At 42.2% G+C, this 24724-nt stretch overlaps 1 protein-coding gene across 1 annotated transcript in view; it reads left to right on the top strand.

Moving 5' to 3' along the window:
- Positions 1–24724, top strand: part of STPG2 (sperm tail PG-rich repeat containing 2) — a 242468-nt gene that overhangs the window by 4313 nt on the left and 213431 nt on the right. Inside the window, exons 2-5 of the mRNA XM_056855812.1 lie at positions 1843–1952; positions 4531–4683; positions 7674–7838; positions 22983–23098. Coding sequence (XP_056711790.1) covers positions 1843–1952; positions 4531–4683; positions 7674–7838; positions 22983–23098 — 544 coding nt within the window. The remainder of the gene's footprint in view (positions 1–1842; positions 1953–4530; positions 4684–7673; positions 7839–22982; positions 23099–24724) is intronic.

Here is a 24724-nt window from a genome sequence, read left to right as displayed (position 1 = left end):
ATGGTGCCTAGGAGTGCCATGGTGAACACCAATACTTTTCCTTACACCCACCAAGTGTTTTAAGAAAGTAGGTGGGGCCAGGTGTGTCTTTTGCCCAGCAAGGCTTCTGATTGGCTATTCAAGATTTGATCGGATTTGACCTTCCCTGGAGGTTTTTAAGCAGAGGCTAGATGGCCATCTTCTGGGCATGGGGGGGGGGGGTCACTGGGGGTGTGGGGGGTAGTTTGGAATTTCCTGCAGTGTGCAGGGGGTTAGACTAGATGACCCTGGTGGTCCCTTCCAACTCTATGCTTCTATGATTCTATTAATATACTCTTAGCCACATCTGCTGCATTAGCACTCTGCCAAAAAACAACAACGGTGTCCGTACTTGCATTTCCCCACAATAGGTCAAAATGTCCCATTAATGTAATTAGGAATTACCTGCCAAAGTTGCATGTTCCTATCCATGGACACTCCCCAGTTTAGAGACCTCGCTTCTGTTTCCTCATATTCCCAGGTCCTTAAGCTGCCCCCTCCCCTCCTATCTTAGTTGGGTAACTCACCTAAACAACCTAATTACTCCCCCCTTTTTCAAACCTTGGAAACAAACACATTTCTTTTTTTTCTTGCCTAACTAGGGGCATTAACTGCCTCAAAATTTGTTTGTTGAGCACATTTATATTCCTTCTGTTCAAACATCTGCTCAAGGCCAGGAACAGGAAAAAAGAAAGAAAGGCAGCAATAAATAATACTGATTAAAAACCCGGGTACCAATAAAACAACAAAAACAAAAAATAAATAAAATGAATCTTCCAACAGTCAAATCACCTCGGTGGAACAACCAGCAGCACAAAACTGTCCTGAACATAAAAGCCGGGCAGGAAAACACCCACTTATGAGTAAAACAGGCCAGGATCAATAACACGAAAAGGATGGGATATAGTTTTATCTTGAAGCGTGGATGTTTTGGCCTGGGCCTCAATACTAACAGATTAGGTGCTGGGTGGGATTCAAGGAATCAGGGTGCCATCACTGAGGAGACTCTGGTTGCAGGATACTTCTATTTCCCAAGGTAATTGATATCATTACTGAAGCACTTCTACCATTAGGAAGTTTCTTCTAATGCACATGCAATAACTGTACAGACTGCAGTGCACTTCTGATAGGATGATTGATAGAACCATGATATCAGTGTAGTGTATTGCTTAAGAGTGTCAGACTAATATCTGGGAGACCCAGGTTCAGAATCCCACTCGTGCCATGGAAGCTCGCTGGTTGACCTTGGGCCAGTCACACACTCTCAGCCTAACCTATCTCACAGGGTTGTTGCGAGGATAAAATGGAGAGGAGAATGATGTAAGCTTCTGTGGGTCCCCATTGGGAGGAAAGGTGGGGTATAAATGAATCAAATAAATAAATAAATTTTAGATCATACAGGTTGTTATAGGTTGTGAAGTTACCATTTATATATGTACAAATTGCTGTGGAGGGTATATTCCTGAGGTCTGAAGAACTCTTTCAGACATACCCATGTAGTTGCAATGGAAAAGTTTGAAATATTGCGAGAATTACCAAAATGTGACACAGAGACACAAAGTGAGCACATGCTGTTGGTAAAATTGTACAGATAGGCTTGCTCAAAAACACAGTATCTGTGAAGCTCAATAAAACAAAGCACAATAGAGCAAGGTATGCCTGTATTGAATGGATGTAGCCTAGATGTACAATGTAAATGAGTGTGTTGTATTATCATATCAGTTAACAGAGTTTTAAAAACGAGACTTATCAACTTTTCATTATTGAAGAATGAGGTGAAGCCAAATGCTGAAAGATGCATATTCTCCCCCTCCCTCCTTGCAGCAGGCTATGCTCCATTTCTTTCTCTGACCAGTCGAGGCTTTGGGAGTACTCATCAGAATGCTGAGACTGACATTCCAGGGCCAGGACACTATGATGTTGTCAAAGAACAGGTAAAATCATGCCAGGCCTCATAAATTTGTCATAAAAATATGTTGTGATTTCATACTAAAAACAATAAGTGATGTTATAGAATGCTGGTGGAAAGTGCCGTCAAGTCACAGCCGACTTAGGGCAACCCTGTGGGGTTTGGTAGGCAGCTTAGGCAAGAGATGTCCGGAGGTGGTTTGCCCATTGCCTGCCTCTGTGTAGAAACCTTGTCCTTCCTTGATGGTCTTCCATCCAAATACTAACCAGAACCGACCCTGCTTAGCTGCTGACAAGTTCAGGCTAGCCTGGGCCATCCAGGTCATGCTTAACAAAAAGTAAATAAATAAGGAAATTGCCACATGTTTGTTTTTTGCATTGATGAAGGATTTTTGTTGTGTGCTCAGCTGGAAGTGCAACTATAGCTGTGGTTCTGCACCATATTTAGTATAGCATAGTGGCCATCTATACATAGTGGTATGGTTTGCCCAGGAGTAAGCACCATCTTCTCTGGTTGGGTCTGACTGGTTTTCTCCCAGCCGTTTGTCAATGTTATGATCAATCCATACTCATTTTCTGATCTTGTTGGCTTCATCTTGTATTCGGAGAGAGGTGCACACACCAGCATACCCTGCCTGCTTCTGCCTTTATACTTCAATTGGGGCAAGCGCCAGTCTCTACAGTTTTGGATTATGGAGCTGCCAGCAACTAGTTGAAGCAGGCATCAGATTTTGGTCCCCTTCTCTGGATTCAGCTTGGGATCTTGGCATGCTGTACTAATGAAGAACGTAATTTTTTTGAAAGAACACAGTACAAAACGTTTTGGATAATGACTTATACATTGGTTTGAAATACTGAACATAACAATCGGCAAAATCATGGAAATCTTTTCAGTTTTGTATGGTTCTCTGCAAAAAATAGCAGAGCAAAGTAAACTGAAATGTAATTGAATGTAATAAAAATAATTGGTTTCCTTTTCTCTTGTGTGGAAGGACATTGGGTAGATATTTGTGTGCTTTGAATTAAAATTTGCTCAAGTTATTCAAAGAGCTGTTAAAATGAATTTTATTTTTCAGCTCAGCCATACTCAATTTTGTGTGAATTAGGCTGTGTGAATTATCCCTTGGAAAACTATATAGAAGGTAGCTGAATATTTTCTGTTGGCAGTTAAGCTTATACTTCTTGTTTAATCACCACCTTGTGGTGGCTGTTGAAATGTCAAGTGAAATTGGACTACCTGTAAATCACAGTAGCCACACTGAGTCAAAATCACTGCAGGATACACATTGCTTTTAATTAGATCAATTTGTTAAATTGCTACAGTCAGATTTTCAGATTACACATCTTTATACCATACACTTAGTGGAATGCACAAGATTTAAAGATTTTGTTAAACTCAGTTTGGAATCTATGAGCATTGTGATATGGGTACTCTAAAACAGGGTTCTCAACCCTTGGAGATGCCACCTGGTGCATCATGAGCCTCTTAAAGGCTATCATGTATTTTATTACTTTTCTGCAGCTAGTTTGCTATGTCTCTTTCCTCTTTTAGCTTGCATGCTGCAAAGAGCGGTAGAATGGGTAGGCAAGGTCACCGAGAGTAGAAGATAATTCCTTTTAAGCACAGACATGTTCAGAGGTGTCCTTCCCTTCCTTACTCTGTTGTCTTACAACTCAGCAGAGCCTCCCCCGTGTGTTCACTTGCAGCATAGAACCATCTGACCTTCAGTTTTAACGAGGTTGTGAGATAAGATCTTTTCCTTTTCCCTTACATAAGAAGTCGTGTGTGTGTGTGAGTCCTCCCCATGTCTACAGCCACCCAGCGCAGGGGACTCACCTGTGTCAGAGGACTAGCTACAGGCAGTGTCACCAGAAAGCCCCCCAAAGCCGCTGGAGCAGAGGCACAAAAGGCTCAGAGCACTACTACACAATTGTAGGAGGAGTGCTAGACTACAAACCCAGTGAAGAACACTCCCTGATGACAGTGATGAGGCTGATGAGCTTCACCAAGCAGGGAATGCTGAGACAGAGTAACAAGCAATAGCTGGTTCACCCCAGGCCTATTTAATCTAGGCCAGCGTGGGAAAAATTTGTTGCAAGCATCAGGTGGTCACTGGCCTGAGACTCTTGTGGCCATAACTTTGGAATGGACTTTGACGCGACATCTGGACTTTGCTTCTGGTACTGATGCTTTGGACCCAGACCTAAAAATATTAGACCTCGGACTGCTATCTGACTACACTAACTGCCTCTGGTCCTCAGGTCTGCTGGCATGTTTTAGTTGCTAGTTATTAACTGTGGTCTTGGAAATAAACTTTGATATTTGCCTTCGACAAAACTTTGATATGATGGAAAAGGGGAAGAGAAGGACACTTCATATCTTAAACCAAGTAAAACTATTGTATACGTATTAAATATGCAAAAACCGACTGCAATTGAACCTGTTATTGATACTTTTTGACAATAAGTCAAGAATGACAAGATAGTGATTAAAATAAAACAAATCCAGTGGCACATTAAAAAATCTGCTACAGCAATCTAACATACTTGCAGTCAATATGATTGTCTCATTTACAACCATTTTCCTTCATATTTTATCTCCAGAAAATTATTAGAGGTGGCCACAGCCCTCAATACAAAGATAAACGTTTCAGAGAGTTCCACAGTGATACTCCAGGTCCTGGAACCTATTACCAACCTCCTTCAGTGGGTGTGGAAATCCAAAATAAGATGAAGCAGTCAGTTCCTGATGTTCAGGTGTGTCTTCGTAAGGATTGTACTTCTTATGGATTTGCAACAGATAATATTATTATTTTTGTAGACTATGAAAATCATACCAACATCTGCTTACCTGTAGTTATAAATGTTTGGATGCCAGTGGTACAGTATGGGCATAGGTGTACCTGGAAAGAGAGACAGTATGGGCATAGGTGTACCCGGAAAGCGAGACAGGCTTCCTTGGGAGGTGGTAAGCTCTCCTTCCATGGAGGTTTTTAAGAAGAGGTTAGATGGCCATCTGTCAGCAATGCTGATTCTGTGACCTTAGGCAGGATGAGAGGAAGGGCATCTTGGCCATCTTCTGGTCACTGGGGGTGTGTGGGGGGAGGTAGTTGTGAATTTCCTGCATTGTGCAGGGGGTTGGCTTGATGACACTGGTGGTCCCTTCCAACTCTTATGATTCTATGATCTCTGTGATCAGCCTTATGGGTTCCTTGCTCCTATCCCTTTCCTTCTATTGTCTTTGAGCCGGCTCCTTACAGAGGGTGGTTAGCACCCCAGTCCCAGCTACCCCGGTTGTATATGTTGCTGCTGCCCTACTCATTAGGTGTCAGTTCTTACCATGACTTCATAAGCTTTGACCCCTGGGAAGGAGCTGTGGCTCCGTGGAAGAGCCTCTGCTTTGCGTGCAAATCCTGGGTTCAGTCCCCAGCATCTTCAGTTAAAAGGACCAGGAAGCAGGTGATGTGAAAGGCCTCTACCTGAGACCCTGGAGAACCGCTACCAGTCTGAGTTGACAGTGCTGTCCTTGATGGACCAATGGTCTGATTCAGCATAATCACAGCATGTGGCCAAAATTAAGATAAATTCCAATTGTCAATCACACATAGAATACTCACTCAGTATATTTAACCAATACAATACGATACCATAGGACTACTATCAATGCACTTCAAAGTATATAAAACAACTATTAAACATCCATGTAACTTCCAGTGAAGTAAAGTCCAATTACAATAAAGCACGGTTCACTGAAGTACTGGAAGTCCAAACACCAAAAGGGCAAAAAAGCAAGCTCAGCTGAAATATTTGTTGCAGCTGGCATTCCTCACTGAAGAGTTCGTTGTAACTGGAAGATAACTCTCTGCTGTTAGAAGATTTCCAGAAAGAAGATATAACGGCAGTCTACTTGATAGTAGGATGAATAGCTTAATGAAATAATAGCAACTTAATGGAAGAACTTCATGTTTGTTCATGTGTGTGACCTGTGAGTGAGAATGGGCAGAAAAATCAGGTTCAACTCTATTGAGCTTTGACTAAGAGCAAAACTGTCTTATTCTTCCATGCCAAAGCTCCAGAACTAAACAGCTTCTGTGCTTCATTGAGGAGACAATAATAAACCCAAATGTGCCCTTTGTGGATTGAGATCTTCAGGTACAGAAGAGGGGGTAGGGGGTCTAGCGCAACACAGGGGCTTTGTGCTCTTGGACTGCATCCTATGTGTCTAACGTCAAGAGAAGAATTTTTTGTAAAGAAGTTGCATAGGCAAAGATGGGTGATTGGAGTCTCCTTCATTTGTACAAATTACTTGAGATCCTTAACCACCTTTTATTGTTTTGTCCACAATTGCACAGCAGGAGAAGCAGTGTGACACCAGAAGCTCAGTGGACACAACTAAATCTTCCAAACTCAGAGACAATGGATGTGGCAATAAGCAGCAATAAGAAATTACCTTAGATCACTCCTGACAGAACTATTGCATTTAGACCTTTCAATGAGCATGTGTCCAACAATTAATTTGTTAGTGTAATAGGTTTTTTTAAATATCAATTTTTAATGTTTCTTTAAAGGTTTGAAAGGATTGAAAGAAATGCTTATCGTAAGGCCGAAGTTCATATTTGGGTGAAAAGATCATAGAACTACCCATAATATTTCTTAAACTGACTGCGATCACAGAAACTGTGATTTTTTAAGGGGGAGACCAGCATGAGCAAGAGGGACATTTCCCCCTCATCCCAGTTTCCCACCAAAACATGCCATTCCTAAATTCCTTTAATCTTTGCTTGTGGTATACCCATGGGTGTGTGTGTGTCTGGTCTCTCTGCTCAAATAGTAGACTTCATACCTACATTCCGTTTTTTTTAATGGGTGAAAGGTCACATGTGTCAACTTTAATTAGTATGTTTTTATCCCACCCTTCTTTCAAGGACCTCAAAGGGGCATACATTCTTATTCCTGTCTCCATTTTATCATAACTACAACCCTGTGAGGTACATTAGGCTGAGAGAATGTTACTAGCCCAAGATCACCCAGCAAGTTTCATGGCAGAAGATGACCTTGGGTTTCCCAGTGCAATACCTTCACCACTGCTCTAACTTTATATGTGTTGGTTCCACTGTTAGCTTGAGCTGAGTGTGCAGCATCAGGAGTCTGTAAATTTCTCCCCCCCCCCGAGTTTTCCTTAAGAAGAATAACAGCGCATTCCTGAAATGCGCCAGTGGCCGTGCTGAAAGCCCTTAGGAGGCCGCCAATTGCGCATGCCGGCACAAGGGCCCACACCGCCGGCGCCCAAAAGGCGGTGGCTGGCGTGAGTGGCCCCAGCGCCGGCGTGCAGGCCTGGACGCTGGTCCCCGCCCGCCACTGCGGCAGTGCTGGGCCTGGCTGCCGCTGGAGCCTCTCGCCAGCATCTGGCCTCTGGCATAGGCTGCGGCAGCGAGCCTGGAGTTGTCCCGGTGTCCCGGGAGGAGTTCCCGGGGCGTTCTGGCACCGGGCAGGGGGCGGGGCTGACATTAGTCAGCCTCCCAAGCCGTTTCAGCTTGGGAACGCCTTTTTTTGTTTTTGCCAAAATACAGCACCTTTTAGGCTGGGTTGCCTCCTAAGCCCGGCTCAGGCATTCCTTTCAGGAATGCACTGTAAGAGTATTCCTTTTATAGGGCAGTTTGACTAAATCCAGCACTATCTTATCTTCTGTTCTGTTAGATGTGTATGCTTCAGCTATAAGTTAAATCATCTTGCCTTTGTTTTTACAGACAGTTGCCAGTCATCTGAAACTGTTCCGAAAGACAGATGCTCCCTCTATCCCATCCCGAGGGCAAACATATGGTTATGAAGAGAGTGCAGATGGCACTCTGGTCAAGCATAACCCTCCTGAGAAAGATAATACTTTGGGTCCAGCATTCTATCAGTCAGACCCTGTAAGTAATTTTTAAATCTTCCACTGAGATTCACTTCTGTGCAAAACTAATGTTAGATGCCTAACTATCACGCACTGGTGTGGCATGTTGCTTTTAGCAACTTAACCCTGTGAGCCAGAGGTAAGGATTACAGTCCTAGTTCTGTGCAACAGCATGGTATGTAGCACCTCCAAAATGTTATGGTCATCGGCCCAAGGCAAAACTTGAATTGGGGAGGACAACAAGCTATTGTGTTTCTGTAGAAAACCATAGGCCTTCCTAGAGTGTTACTGGCTCTTTCTACCACCTCTTCTCAAGCAAGAAGAGCCCTCCTGACCAATGGTTTGTCTAGTCCAGCATCCTGTTACCCACCAGATCTTTAAGAAGATTTAAAGTAGGGATGTGACTGCAAAGCCTCTGCCTGCTGCTACCTGTCAACATGGAGGTCCCCATTCAGCCAGCATGGCTCCATGAATTTGCCTTCTAAGCTAATGGCCAGTGCTACATTCTAGAACGAGTATATATTGGACATGTAGTATGAAGAAGTACTTTCTTTTGTCTGTGCTGTGGTCCATATATAACGGGAAATGTTGTATAGGGAAATTCTGTTACCAGAATTTCATATACAACAAAGCACTTACAAGTGCAGTTCATAGGCTCCGTTCATTGTTCTTCTCCTGCCTCAGCTTCACTCATTCTGTAAGCCTTCTGCAGTTCCTTGTCAAAGTAGTCCTGCTACCTGCTTCTCTCCCCATACTTGCACCTATAGTTTTCCTTACCCTTTGGTTTGGCCTGTTGACCCAAATAATTTGCTGAAGAATGGCCCAACTCTATTGAGATCCTTGTCCCCTTATTGACTCTTCAGCAGGGCATGGGACCCCCCATCCCTCAAGGGATTAATTGGTCGGCTCCAGAGATTAAATCTTCCCTCAGTTTTGTGGGTGGCTTTAGAAGGAAGGTCTCCACAGCCTATGTAAACACATATCTGCCAAACACCACTCCCTTGTGTGGCCTTCTGAATTTGGGTCACAGTATTCAGCAGGAATTTTCAGAACGATTTCAGTGAATCCATGACGGATGTTCTCCTCTGTGTCCTTGTGGCCTTTATCCGCCCCCCCCCCCAACCCGGTGCTGCACCTGGGTTCAAAGACAGATTGGAAGGAGTCAGGGAAACAACCCCCTTGTGTAATCTTTGGTTAAAAAGATGAATTTGGTGTAAGACTGGCTTAGTGCAGAGCCCAAGCAACTGTGTATGACTTAAGATAATATGTCATCCTGAGCTTCTGGAGAGAAGCGGCCATTGCATTTGTTTCTATGGATCTCCTGTTGCTCGGTCTAGCGCATGACTCGATGAAAGAAAAGGCTGAGCCTTAGGTCAGTCTGAATGAGTGAATTTTGTCTGTGGGGCTACATTTTAAAGCAGGCTTTTGGAGTGTAACTGTGCATTCAAAAGATTATGTGATGTAGCTGCTCTTCTGGTGCTTTACACCTTCTGAAGGCAGGTAGGAGATCATGTGTCTGAATGCTTAAAAACCCAGTGAATGTGAAGAGCTACCACCTGAGGAAGAACAATAGTCTACAACCCTTTCTTTTTTTCTTTTTTAAAATTTTTTATTGAAATATGCAGAATATTACAGAATATGTCAAAATATACAAAATACAAAAATATACAAAAAGTATACAAAAAATAATATATAAAAAGAAAAAGGTGAAGAAAAAGAAAAAGTGAGATATAAAACAATACAGAAACAGACTTCCAACTCTCCCCATACAGAAAAGATTATTATATGTCTTATTTCTTTTGTGAATGATTTAATCTATTTTACTTTAATTATTATTTAGCTATTTTCATCTTAGTCTACCATTTAATAAGTTTAGGTTCTAAAACCTAAGGTCATTTTTTTATCCCTAAAATATTGATTTGTATATACTGACCATACCTTCTAGTCTATATCAAAGTCGGAAACCCAACTGTCTTCAATATATTTACTTAACCTGGCTATCTTGGCCACCTCCATAACTTTCTGATGCCATTTATGCAATGTGGGTACTTCTTTTATTCTCCATTTTTTTGCCCATACAATTCTTGCTGCTGTTGTCAAATATCTAAGGATATCTCCCAACTGTTTTTCTAATGTCCTATCTAAGATACCCAGTAAATATATTTCTGGTTTGAGTGGAATTTTTACTCCCATAACTTTAGAAATTTCCTCGTGAATATCTTTCCAATTTTTTTTTGCTTTGCTACAACTCCAACCCTTTCTGTAGTTGTGCTTGGCTTCTGGTTACTGCTAGCCCAGGTTCGTCAGACAGTCCCAGATTCCCTAATTAATACCTGGGATGGTTTTCTTGAATGTTAAATAGGGCAACAGGACATTCTTTTGACCCCATCACAGCTGAATTTATTCCCCCCCCCCAGAGTAGCTTCTCTGTATACAAGTGTTTGATGCAATACTCCCCCCCCCCCCGCGCATGTGGGATTTCTGTCAAGAAAATCTTGGATTTGTGTGAATAAAATATGTGAAGCTCAGACTGTGAAAGTTATGATTTCACCTAGTAAACACGTGGGTGTAGGGCGAGGAGAGGCTCTGCTTTTTCTTGCTTTATCTTGCTTTATCTAACCCTCCGTGCAAAGGAGACTCCCCAAAGTTTTCTCCATGCTCCGGTGTAAAAATTCTTTGAATGTAACAGAGGATTTGGGGGAGGAAAAGGGAGTGGGGATAGCAACTCAGAATTAGCTGGTCCGCTCAGTTCTAGTCTGTTCTGTGTTGAACACATGAAGCTGCCTTATGCTGAACCAGACCCTTGGTCCATCAAAGTCAGTATTGTCTACTCAGACGGGCAGCGGCTCTCCAGGGTCTCAGGCAGAGGTCTTTCACATCACCTGGTTGCCTAGTCCCTTTAACTGGAGATGCTGGGGATTGAACCTGGGACCTTCTGCATGCCAAGCAGATGCTCTACCACTGAGCCAAAGCCCTTTTTTTGTTTTTGTTTTGGGTTCTGTTCTGCTTGCCTTCCGGTAACAAAGGAGAATTTTGGGAAGTAGATAACAGAATTCATGCAAGAAAAAGTTCATTTTTTTCCTTTGAGCTTTTAAATACTAAATAGCTTCCCTGAAAATGTTTTTTTTTTGCTGCTTTCCCACAGGAATTAAAAACTGCTTTAAAAACACTTCCAACCCTCCTCTCCCCAAACAAACAAAAGCAACAGCTTATATGATGACAAACGTAATTAAAAATTGTATCCAGCACATAAAGGGCTTGTTTTGAAGGGTTTTTTGTTTTAATTTTGGAAAAAGAACACAATTGTGCTTGTTTACAACAACAAAACAAATAACAGAATCCCCTTTAAAACTAATCCTTTTTGTGCAAAAAAAGCATATACTTTTCAGAAATACAACCACAGAAAAATAAGGGCTTCTGGCATCATGAGGTGTGTACCACTACGTATTTCTCTTCCCAAATTTGTGGGAAGTGGGAATTTGACATATTTGGACTTCATAAGCATCCCTGGAATAACCTCAAACAAGTAATGGCTAATAAAGCCTGTGTGTGTTTTATTGACTTTCAGATTTCCTGTGTGTTTGTGTGGCTTTCTGGTTGCTAACTTCACAAGCGTATAGTTGACAGACATGGGGTTTGCCCATAAAGTGTCGAACCCTCTCTACTATCCTTAGTTTCCTTCTCACTCAAACATAACTTATTTTCATACGGAACAAAAGCAATACTGAGGAAAAGAAGAACGGTGATGCAGCTGATGCTTCATCCTATTATAAGCCCAACTTCAGCAGTTTTCTGTTTCACTCGGATAATCTAGGATAGCATTGGGTCTAACTTATTTTCCAGCTGCGACTTTCTATATCAAGATTTACCCCTCTCAGTTAAAACTACATTTGCCATGTTTCTTGTTAGCAAGTACTTTGTCATGTACAGATAATCCTGATAATTTTCAAGTTCTGCTCATATCTAATAATGGAAAACAATGTATAGTTGGCAGTAAATTAAAATAAACAGGAACAAAGCACAGCATTCCCTGGAACTCCATAGTTACTCCCTGTAAGCTTTTTCAGTCAGTGCATTAGGGGGCAGCAGAGTCATTAAATTGCATTGCTGGATTTTGGTTTCAGAAGGCGTACCACACTGTTACTTTACCCATAGTAGCTTAGTATTATTACAGAGATAAAAAAATAAAATTTAAACTTTGAAAGAGTAACTTTTTTCCATATCGAAAAGAAAAAAAAACACCCTATATGAGTGAAGAAATGCATCATCAGCTCTCTGTGAATTATATAAAGTACTCTTTGGCTCTGAATAAACAATTTTTACAAATAGTTTTAAGTGATTCTTGTAGGTTATCCGGGCTGTGTGACCGTGGTCTTGGTATTTTCTTTCCTGACATTTCTCCAGCAGCTGTGGCAGGCATCTTCAGAGGAGTAAAGTTTAAGTGACCTCGGAGTGACTTGAGCTAACAAAGTAAGAATGTCATACAAGAATGAAGAATTATAAAATACTGTAATCTAAGATGTGTATCACAAAAAGCAAAAAGTAGCAATAATTAACTGAAAGCAAAAAGTAGACCATTTATAACAACCAGTTCAGCATATCTTGATTTGTAGGAATGAAAATACAAGATCATCAATGCAGATGATCTCTTGACCATGCGTAAGAGATTTGAATGAGGTGTGGAACAGTCCCAATCCTTTCTCATACTAGTGCACATTTTCCCCAAGCTAGTTTTTGTGCTTATTTTTGATTAGCAGTGCATTCCTGAGAGGAATGCCTGCGCCAGTCTTTGGAGGCAATGAGGCCTCGCCGAAACCTCCTCCTGGCATTAAAAATCCGTGCAACCCTCATCTGTGCAACCCTCATCCATGCAACCCTATGAGGGTTGAACGGGAGGTGGCGTATCTCGCCAAAAATAAAAAGGGGTGTTCCTGGCCCAAAAAGGCTTTGGAGGCCACCTAAAGGCGGCTCCTTCCCCAGCCCAGCGCCATAACGTCCTGGGAACGTCCCCCAGATACCGTAACGCCCCGGGATGCTGGCGCGGCCTTTGACGGTGTTTGGACACTGCGCTGCCCCATGACCGGTGTCCGGGCCGTCCCACTGGTGTCCGGGCCACTAACGCCGGTGTTAGTTGCCTGGATGCTGGCGCGGGGCCCCCGGACACTGTCGTGGCATCTTCCTGGCCTCCTAAGGGCTTTCACCCTTAGATCTCAGGAATGCACTGTAAGAGTTACATCAGCACCAAAGGAAATCAAGTTCCCTGTGCATGAATGTTCAGATGCAAGTTTCAGAACCTGATTTTAAGGTTGATTAAATGAGGGGCTTAGCTAATTGAGCCCATGATTAACGTTCATGTACACGTCATCTTTTTATATCACATGTTCTTCCCACCCTATCCCCAGGAACTTAGGACTGTGTGCTTTGTTTTCCCTACCTCTGTTTTTCTTTCACAACACTGTTGGCTCATCTTTTTGTGTCTGAAAGCTCATCTACGGCCTGTTTTGAATGAAAGGGAATGCCCCCTTTTCTTTCTCCCTGTACATTTTGTTGGTGAAGTGCCCTGTAGTCCCACCTAGCATTATAAATACCAATAAAACTTTAAAAAAATTGGTGTGTGTGTGTTTTAGTTCAGAGCAATGTTGTAGCGCTGTTTGAACAGGACAATGCCATTGTTCCAACCCTCTGAGGAATCTGTAGGTGTGTCATCCCCCAACACGCCATTTGTCCAGACAATTATACAGTAAAAAGGCAAATTGTTGTATTTCATCACTGCCAGAGAGGGGATGGCTTCCTTTTGCTACTGTGAACAACTTCAAATCTTTTTTAAAAAGAAAAGGTATTAAGGAACAACACAATGGCAGGATTTTAGTGAAGTACTATCTAGTCAGTTACTCTTTCCATTGTTGATCAATGGACAATTTGTACAGTGGAGGAAAATAAGCAGTAGCCTATTGGGCTGGCGTTTGTTCATAAATTATCTGGAACCAGTGATGAGAAGTATTGTAGCCCCTTTTGTGGATAACCACCAAGTCATTTATGATGGTGGAAACCCAAACATACTTTAAAGAGATACAAATAATCACTCCACAGAGGAAAACGCAAATGGTAAATAGGCAAAATAGACATTCAAGTTGGTCAACGTAAATATTAAATGCTGCACTTTGGGAGAAAAACCTGCTTCCTTCGCACTCAGCATCATGTTGGGGTCTGAACTGGTGGATGATAATCAGAGAGATCTTGGCCTTGTGTTAGATAGCTCTATGAAAAATGATAGCTTTGTGTGGAGCATTAGAAAAAATGGCACATTTTAATGCTATGAATTATTAGGAAAGGGCTTGAAAATTATTATCTGTATCATAGTGCTTTCATATGAATGTGTGGTGCTGCATTTGAAATGTTGTTTTCTGGTAGAGGTAGGAAGGGTACAGAGCAGAGTGGCTAAAATAATCAGCATTGTCCCTGTGAGGAAAGAGTAAAGCTGTTGAGGGGCTTTTTAGTTTAGAAAAAAAGATGAGGGAGAGTGGAGGGGTATTGTAGGGGGTTATAAACCTATAATATCAAAGCTTGTGGGTCTCAGTGAAGTTGGCTGTACGTTCAGGACAGAGCAAAAAGTGTCTCTTTACATATCTTATAAATAACATACAGAATCCATTGCCTCAGGGTATGGCGATGATCCCTAGGACTAGACTAGTTAACGGAGAATAGATTTATTAATAGCTGTTAGCCATGGTAGTGAAATGAAGCCTCTAATTGAACCTCTTAAAGAGCCAGCGTGGTGTAGTGGTTAAGAGCAGTGGACTCTAATCTGGAGAACTGGTTTTGATTCCCTACTCCTACGCAGGAGTGGCGGACTCTAATCTGGTGAACCGGTTGGTTTCCCCACTCCTAAACATGAAGCCTGCTCGGTGACCTTGGGCTAGTCATAAAACTCAGCCCCATCTACCTCACAAGTTTTCTGTTGTGGGGAGAGGAAGGGAAGGAGATTGTGAGCTCCCCCTCACTGGCAGTGTTTAAGCAGAGGCTGGACAAACACTTGTCAGGGATGCTCTGGGTTGATCCTGCATTGAACAGGGGTTGGACTAGATGGCCTGTATGGATCCTTCCAACTCTATGATTCTAAGCCGGTTTGATTCTCCTTAAAAGGTAAGGAAAGTCGGCATATAAAAACCAACTCTTCTTCTTCTTTAAGAGGCAGTATACTTCTAATACCAGATGCCAGAGAGCTATAGCTATTGTATTTGGATCTAGCTGGCCACTGCTACTTTATTTACAGAACGTACAGGCTACTTCTCGTAAAAACTCAGAAGCATAAACTCGATGCTGGACTAGTGGATCCAGCAGGGCTCTTATGATGTCAAGCTACTACTTCAAGTGAGCAGTGGGTGGCAAATTTTGTAGCTTCCCTAAGTGGTGCATAGTAACTACTTCTACATGGGAAGTGGCAGGGAAAAGATATGGATTTCTTGCACTGATTGGATTAGATGATCTTTAAGCCTCTTTCCATCTGTAGGGCACTCTGACTCCTGGGATGGACTCAAACTAGGATTTAGTAGACAGGAAGTATTTGTAACAGCTGTTCTTCAGATCTCACTGCACAGGGCTCAAAAAATGCATGGACATGTTGGGAGGGAGAAGATGCTGCGGGGCTAAGAACAGAAGAAGAAGAAGAGTTGGTTTTTATATGCCGACTTTCTCTACCACTTAAGGGAGACTCAGACCGGCTTACAATCACCTTCTCTTCCCCTCCCCACAACAGACACCCTGTGAGGCAGGGGGGACTGAAAGAGTGTGACTAGCCCAAGGTCACCCAGCTTGGGGAATGTAGGAGTGGGGAAACAGATCCAGTTCACCAGATTAGCCTCCGCTGCTCATGTGGAGAAGTGGGGAATCAAACCCGGTTCTCCAGGTCAGAGTCCACCACTCCAAACATAAGAGTATGTATCATAATCTTCTCCGTGGCACTCGGCCTGGTGCTAGTTTGAAGCTGGTAAGAAAAGAATAAACAAACAGCGCTGTAAGGGTGACTAGTCAATAAGAAAAAGACAGCACTAGCTCCAAACTTAGCAAATTACAAAAGTATATTCTAAGCAAGGTGTATACAACACACTACCACAAAAATACAATTACTCAATACTGAGGGAATACAGGCAAGCAATGTTAATGACAACTAACTGAAGTGAAATCATAAATGAAACGAATCCCAAGTTATAATTCCAAAGTTGGCAAGCGCAGCCGGAGAAACGGAGAAACAGACAATGCAGCATTAAGAAGACCAAATGGTTCTGTTACCATTGAAACTAGAACTGTTTGGTCTTCTTAATGCTGCCTTATCTGTTCAAGTACTGCTACCATTGGCTGACGAAGCCTCACAGCGAAACATGGTTTTTATCTAGAAAACACGTCCAACATACTCTTCCCGGCATCGAGTACACTTACAGACCTACAGACAACTATCAAGTTTTTTGCATTCGTATTTTCTCTTTTTATTTTTATTTTCCCAAGAATTGTGTTACTCTTCTCCAGCATTCCACCTACGCACATACCCATTTTCATCCAGTTTTGACTTGCCTTCAGAAGAACTACTGCGCATGACTTGATCCTGCCTCACCGCTCTGTGCGTGTCCACTGCGCGTTTCTCCGGCTGCGCTTGCCAACTTTGGAATTATAACTTGGGATTCGTTTAATTTATGATTTCACTTCAGTTAGTTGTCGTTAACATTGCTTGCCTGTATTCCCTCGGTACCGAGTATTTGTATTTTTGTGGTAGTGTATACACCTTGCTCAGAATATACTTTTGTAATTTGCTAAGTTTGGAGCTAGTGCTGTCTTTTTCTTATTGGTAAGAAAAGAATGGCTAAATAGACTGGTACGAAAAGAAAAGAATAGCTTAATAGACTGGTAAGAAAAGAATAGCTAAATAGACTAGCAAAAAAGCAAGTGGATATTTAATGATAGATTGTCAGAGACCGGCTTCCATTACAGATGGCAGCATTATGTTGATTAAAACAGAGGCCTATGAAGTGCGCACTTGTGTATAGAGAGTGGTTTTTTTTTTAAATTAAGGCATGGTGTGAATGTGTGGTTTGCATCATAATTGTCTTGTGGTTGGATGCCTTCGTAAGACATTTCACATCTATGCATAGTTTCTATGCAAGCATTTGGGGGAATGCAATGAATACTTCGACTTGCACGGGATGTAATCCCCAATCTGCTTTTTTTCATGTTAGGCGTTCATGCTAGGAGCATTGACACTGATAGATTAGGTAGTGCTGGGAACATGCTGGGTACTACCTGTGCAATGCAGCCATGAAAGACAGTCCATTAGTGCTGAAATTAATGCACTCTGGGACTTTTAATTCTTCATGGAATCTATTTCCATATTTAATTACGGGAAAGTCATAGGGGAAAAAAAGTTACAAAGCACCTTCATCCATTTTTATTGTCAACGGGAGTGGCAATTAGTAATTCTTCAAGTTATATTGCAATGCTCACTTAAAATAATGCACCTCCTTGCTGAGTTTGCTTCAATTAAACCATATTTTATTTGCTAATGACATAGCAAGCTGACAGCGACCTTGAAGTTGGTATTGTCAACACTTCTTGGCAAAAAAGAGCTCGGTGATTTAGAGTTAAGAGTGCATCAATTTATTCTTCAGTCTGTCAGTGTTTTTAAAAGGCTTTTTAATTCCATTATAGATGGGATATTTTACCTGAGTAATGCACAGGTTAGTGAGTTAAGTAGCAGTCAGTTGGTATTACTTTTAACCCAGAGCTTAAGCCTGATATGGAAAAAAGGGAATAATTTTATTCAGGTCCGTGGAGTTGAAAAAGGAACGGCCTGCAGTTGGAGCACCTTTAAAATGGCTTGCAGAGCCGAATATTTAAAATGTTCTTTGTCAATGTCAAATATATATTGACCTTAATGTGCTTCTGTGAACATTTACAAATATTAGCTATTAGATTTGGGTTCTGTACCCCAAGAAAGCCCCCCCCCATTTTCCTATGGGAAACTGCTAAAGAAAGACTCCTTACTCCCTAGTTGAAAAAGCTTTCCTAAATTCACAAACATTTATGCACTGCGGTTAGTTTTTTCAAAGCTACAATGTTGTCATTCAGCAAAAAAAAGTTAGCGCCCAAGAACTCCCCCCCCTTCATCCAAAAAGCTGTTTCCGAGGGTTGTGTGACCCTTGGGAGCACTGTGGGTGGCCATGTAGGGGGTTGCATACGAAGGGGATATATATATATATATATATATATATATATATATATATATATATATATATATATATATATATATATATATAATATAACCCCCACCTTACATGAACAAAAATGCCTTTTTCTAATATAAAGGCTATTACGTACGGAGGTACACACAGTCTTTCCAGAATCATCCTGGCATAGATCAAAGCAGTCCCTGGCCTAGGATAAGTTCTTGGTGATAGTTTCAGGAGGGTAGCCATGTTGGTCTGCAGTAGAAGAGCACGATTCGAGTCCAGTAGCGCCTTAAAGACCAACAAGATTTCCAGGGTATAAGCTTTTGAGAGTCAAAGTTTATACCCCGGAAATCTTGTTGGTCTTCAAGGTTCTACTGGGCTGGAACCTTGCTCTTCCCGGTGATAAAATTCCAGCTCCTTTCTCTAATATCACGTGACCAGAACCCAGACATATCTAGGAGTTAAAGAACCAGTTAAAATTACTAAACTGAGGCTATTGTACTTTGGTCACATTATGTGAAGACAAGAGTCACTGAAAAAGACAATAATGTTAGGAAAAGTGGAAGGCAGCAGGAAAAGAGGAAGACCCAACATGAGATGGATTGATTCTTTAAAGATAGCCGCGGCCCTCAGTTTGCAAGTCTTGAGCAAGGCTATTAACGATAGGATGTTTGGAAGGACATTGATTCATAGGGTCATCATGAGTCGGAGGCTACTTGATGGCACGAAACACACGTGCACACACATCTATAGACGTGTGATCCTAAATCCAGGGTTGGGGAATGCCCTTGTGAAGGTGCCCCACATGTTTCCCACTTGCTTTCTAGGTGACAGGCTTAGTCTAGCAATGCAGGTTTCTAAATACCGATAGTGCTGGGATGGTGATCCTAGTCTCCTAATATCAAAGCCTCTTTCTTCACTATAGTCATTAGTCAAGTCTAATTCGGAGGCAACTGCCAATCGAGGGAAGGGCTGCCACTCCCCATTCTGCCCATCCATTTCTCTCTTCTTTTGCTCTTTAAATTGCCTCCTTTGCTGTAGTCTCCTGCCCCTTTGCTGTGTCTGCTTTCCTAGGATGCTCAAGAGAGGCATATAGCAAAAATTACCAATGCTTTGAAAGACTATCTAACTTGCCCACTTGGATGTACCTGTTTTCTGGGTGTAGTGGATATTTTTTGCTTTAGGGACTTCTCAAAGCATGTACAAGTGTCCTTTCGTTCCACTTGAGGGACAAGTATTTGCCTAGTTGGGATTCCAAGTTTATTTTTCTTCATGTTTGCTTTTTTAAAATGGTAACAATGCATGCACGTTTAGTTTTAAGCAATGTGTGTGCCACTCATTATTTTATTTATTAGTACAGATCTGGCTTTTACAAAATGTGCTGAATGCTGTTGCTACTGAGCCATGTCAAATGATATTTGAATCTCATAATGAGCAGCATCTTAAATATAAATAGAAGCAATGTTAATTCACTATCGGCTTAAATTTGTTAAATAAGGTTAGTTAAATTTCTGTCAGTTGTAATTTTGAAATCTGTTGTCAAGTGAATTATTGAAATAGACTTTTCCTCTGTATTTAAGAAATACAACTGTAACTACATCCGGACATCACAATGCAAACAGATACCAAACAGGATTGTTCAGAATCTGACACTCAGCTGATCAGAGAAGTCAGTTTCTGATCTTTGTTGTGGGTAATTTTGCTGAGTCCCAGCCTTGCTAGGTGACAGCAATGTTTCCTGTACAGGGTGGGGAATCAGAAGGTGATTCCCAGCTGATTCCCTGTCAGCTGAGTTTCTGCTTCTGATCTCCTAGCCTTGGAAAATATGCTAGTAGCCTGCTGCTGGGGCACAGGAACGTTTTTTTTTTTTGGGGGGGGATAGGGGTGTTAGAAGCTTACTGCCAGTCAACTTCTGATCCCCCTCCCTCCCCATTGCTGGGTAAGACTTGAACACAGCCAAGTGAAATATAAGAAGTCTCTGACTTTTTCCGTTTGCTGTGTGTCAGCCTTCCCCACTCATGATTTTTTGGGGGGAAGGGGGATGAGGGGATCCTGCTTTTTGATGCTCTTCTATACTCCTTGCATGGCTCTGAGAGGATTGGACTGTGACATTTTCCCTGATTTGAATTTTCTGTCTGAGAGCCAGTGTGGTGTAGTGGTTAAGAACTGTGGATTGGAGTGGTGGTCTCTGATCTGGAGAACCGGGTTTGGTTCCCCACTCCTCCACATGAGCGGTTGATGCTTATCTGATGAACTGGATTTGTTCCCCACTCCTACGCACGAAGCCAGCTGGGTGACCATGGGCAAGTTACAGCTCTGTTAGAGCTCTCTCAGCCTCACCTACCTCACAGGGTGTCTGTTGTGGGGAGGGGAAGGTGATTGTAAGCCGGTTTGAGTCTCCCTGAAGTGGTAAAGAAAGTTGGCATATAAAAACCAGCTCTTCTTCTTGTTTTTACATGGGGGGTATTCCGTAATGGTCACCCTCTACCAGCTAAATTCTGACTGTACGCATCACAAGGAGGTGTGTTAAGATTGAGCCTGAAATGCAAAATGGGAGTTATGAGGGGAGGGTTGTGGTCCAAGGTGGACATGAGGGATAGATGGATCCAGGTCCTACCACCAGGATTGCCAGCATATTAAAAAGTAATCTCTAAAAATGAATCAACCTTGTTTGCTGCTGTGGTCATCTTTTAAAATTGTTGGTAAATAATTCCCCGCAGTAACCACAGGGTGGTGCTCTGGTCCCTTTACTGTGAAATATTAGCATCCCTGGCCTTTAGGAGTTTAAAGCAATGGCATGAGGACATTAAGGACTACTTCATTTGTGACCCTTTCCCTGCTGTAGACAGAGGTAATTTGCTTCTGATCCATGTAGTCACACAAAAATTAGCTGTTAAGCTACAATGTGTATAGGATCTGCCTTTTTTAAAAAAAAAATGAGATACAACCTGCAGTCTCTGTTGAAATGTTAAATGTATTTCACATTCCTTCTTTTTTCTTCCACGAATACACTGAGACCAGGAATTTCATCTTGCTTTTGGTCAGTACCTTTGCAGATAGTCCTAACATATATGTTTATTAATTTTCGTTCACTTGGGCAAGATGAAGGCATCTCTAGACAGGTGTCTGTATTGCTGTGGTTCTGAATATCTAGCAGTAGTTTAGGCAACAGGAGAGACATACCTGGCAGTAAGTGAAGTTATGAGAGTTTGATTGTGAAGTTGGGCTATCAACAACTCAGTATAGTTTGAATCCTAAATACTGTGGCTCAAATATATAAATATCAGTATTGAGTATTTCGTTACTGATCATTTTAGTGCATGTTTCATGGAAATGAATGCTTTTGGCCTACCATCCCAGATTTAATCTCACACTTTGCAAGATTTCTTTTAGAGTAGCAGTACAAGATGTTTTCAGGCGTGATACCCATTTCAATATATCCTGTATTCCTAATTCTAACTCTTTGAACATTACCACTTTGCACATGTTGATAGAAATATCCATTGAACTTCCACTTGAATATTATAGTTTAAGTGCAAAATTAAGACGTCGAAGAGAAATAAATGCACGTAGGATGTATTTGTTCTTTTTTAAAAAAATAGACAGTCATGCTTTTTATCTAGACCAGTGGTTCTCTACCACTTTTGCTCCATTCCCCCCTTTCACCATTGTTCAGAATATAATTCCCCCTTGCCACTCTAACTCAAAATTAAAAACAAACTACAATTTTACAGATTGAACATAATCTACAGGACATCACACTTAGTGTTCCCAATCCCCCCCTGAAAATCCCCCCCGGGGGGGAATTCCCCCTTGTTGAGAACCCATGATCTAGACAATGAATAAGGTACAGTTCTGTCACATTAACATATTGGATGAGGTCAAATAGGGTTGGATCCAGCAGACGAGTTCACAGAATGGATGTTTCTCCACCAACCCCTAGCCAGCCTGCTGTATGTTTTTGGGACACACAGCAGGCTGCTTGAAGAAGGAGGGGAAAGATCTGTCCTTCCAGCCCCTTGTGAGTGTTCTGCTGAATCCAGCCCCTAGTCCTGCAGACCCCCTCCCCTCTCCAGTTTTGAGGCCCTGCAAGCCCGAGCAGGATAGAAAAAAGCATGATGGATATGGGATGACCCTGGACTCCCCAATCACTCATAAATGTATGTGCTGGCTTTTGTGGGATCATTGGTCTTAATGATGAAAGTGTGGCCGAGGACTTGAAAAATTTGACCCACCACGTGGTTTGCCTGCTTATACTTATTATTTGACAACTCATCTTTCTAGAGCCTTCTGTTTAGCTAGACTGAACACTAACCCCTCTATGGTTACGCAGGGCAGAATTTTGAATATACCATACCCAGACAGGACCTGTCCTTGCTCTTCTGGCTCTATTGATTCATTATCTCATGCCCTCTTGGAATGCCGCTTTTATGAGGAACTTCGATCACGTTATATCTCTCCCCTTTTAACATATAAATCTAATGCCTCTGTGTCTGACATAATGCCTTTTTTACTAAGTGACAGGGATCCCAAGGCTACATTGTCAGAGGCAAGATTTGTTTCAGTCCTTATATCCCTCAAACATTAGATATATGCTGCTCAAGATCAATGGATCAAGGAGCTTCTAATGGATAAAGGAATGAAAAATTTGAGTGGCTTCTTCGTACAAATCAGTTTACTAAGTGAGAAGAAAAGCACATAGCTTTATGAGATCTGAGTTCCTACATGTCATCTTGTAGGTATATTTGTGGGCAAAGAGGTACAAAATCAACAGACATATCTGCATATCTGAACTATGCAATGCTTTGATCAGTGCCAGCGTGGTGTAGTAGATAGTGTTGAATTTAGCCTAGACAGACATGGATCCAAATCCTTGCTTTAGTTGCATTAGTGAAAGTATGGGTTACAAGCTGAATACCTCATCTCTCCCCCTCCCCTTCTTTCAGAATGACCCTTGTGTTACCGTCAGATATAAAGGAGCTCATTTTGGCAGTTTGACGGAAAAGAGACATGAATTTAAGCCACGCGTGGGCCCTGGACCTGGAGACTATGATGTAACCCAGTATGTAATTTCCTTTGTTTTAAAATTAAAATTCTCATCTGACCCATATCTTGCGTGCTTATTTTATTTATTTGTTTGTTCAATTTATAACCCGCCCTCCCCAGCCAAGACCAGGCTCAGGGCGGGGAAACATCAAACATGTCAATATTAACAATAAAAGTAATAATTCTAAAATTAAACAATTTTTTAAATAACAGTTAAACAATTTTTAAAAATAAAACCCAATTAAAAACCCGTAAAAACTCCAGATGGCGCTTAATTTGGCCCATAGTGCCCGGAAAAAGCAGTAGGTTGCCCCCCTCCAATAATGAGAGTAACATAGAACAAGGGGGGGGGGAATAGGGAGGCCAGCAGAGGATGATACCCACAGCTGTCCTCAACTATAGGCCTGATGGAAAAGCTCTGTCTTGCAGGCCCTGCAGAAGTCAGTACTGTCTACTCAGACCGGCAGCGGCTCTCCAGGGTCTCAGGCAGAGGTCTTTCACATCACCTACTTGTCTAGTCCCTTTAACTGGAGATGCTGGGGGTTGAACCTGGGGCCTTCTGCATGCCAAGCAGCTGCCCTACCACTTAGCCACAGCCCTCTTCCCCATGAATGTTGTGGCCTTTATAGAAATGCCCTCTTGAACAACTCTGTTTTACCTTGTTTGCAGAATGCCAGAAGAGTGGGGGCTTTCCTGTTGTGGCAGGAGTGGCGAACCCTATCCTGTCTTCTGCTTGTTTACCTCACAGTCCTTCTTTCAGTTGCTTTTCTTTGAACTTGGCTCATTTATAGGATCTGGGCCAGGTAACGGAAAAATAACCTGAGGAATTTGTTGGGGGGACGGGACAGTGGTGGTGGGGGTAGTTCAGTACGCTCTGGCACAATCCTTTTGAACTTTAAATTATATCAGTTTGAGGATCAGGTTGCAGGACTGACAGTGCCTTTGGAGACAGCATGCACCTCGCGCTGGCTTAAGTGCGGCATGCGCCATCCACATGGGTACTTGCGCTGCGCCAGGGAGTGCCACAGCAGCGCGAGGCATGGGCCCTGGTGCAGCCTTATCAGCAGCGCTCCTCCAGTGTAGGGGCTCGTGTTGGTGCCAAAGGAGGCATTCCCAGGGGCAGAGCTGATGTTAGTTAGCTCCCTAAGCCTTTTTGCCCCGGGAACACCCATTTTTCCTGGTGTGAAGTTATGCCAGCAAAAATAATGGAACTGCGTACCGCAGTTCCATGGGGCTTGGGGGGAATTACATTTTTGGCTTGCTGCGCTGGGCCAGCAAGCCACTCAGGAGGCGGCACGGTTGCGCCGTCCCGGGCGTGCCTCAACTACCCCCCCTTAGGATTGAGCTGTAAGAGTGCAGACCAATGGAGTGATGCCATTTGACTACCTCTGCATAGGATTGTATTGTGACAGACTTAAAAGTCGTACTTAAAAGTGGTAAAGCAGAGTGGTAATAGTTGAATTATTTTTCCTTGGTTCTGTATGGATTTACTGTATTCAGCTAGCTGAACATCTGTGCTAATTTAATCCTTTTCTAAGATACTGTAGATAGGAAACCCAAGGGGTTGGAATCCTGAATTGGATAGGGGATTATAATTTTTTAGACTTTCCCCCTCTAAAACCTGTTTATTGATATTTAAATA

Source organism: Euleptes europaea, chromosome 9, assembly GCF_029931775.1.
Source record: "Euleptes europaea isolate rEulEur1 chromosome 9, rEulEur1.hap1, whole genome shotgun sequence".
Lineage (NCBI taxonomy): Eukaryota > Metazoa > Chordata > Lepidosauria > Squamata > Sphaerodactylidae > Euleptes > Euleptes europaea.
This window is presented reverse-complemented; position numbering and strand designations above follow the sequence as displayed.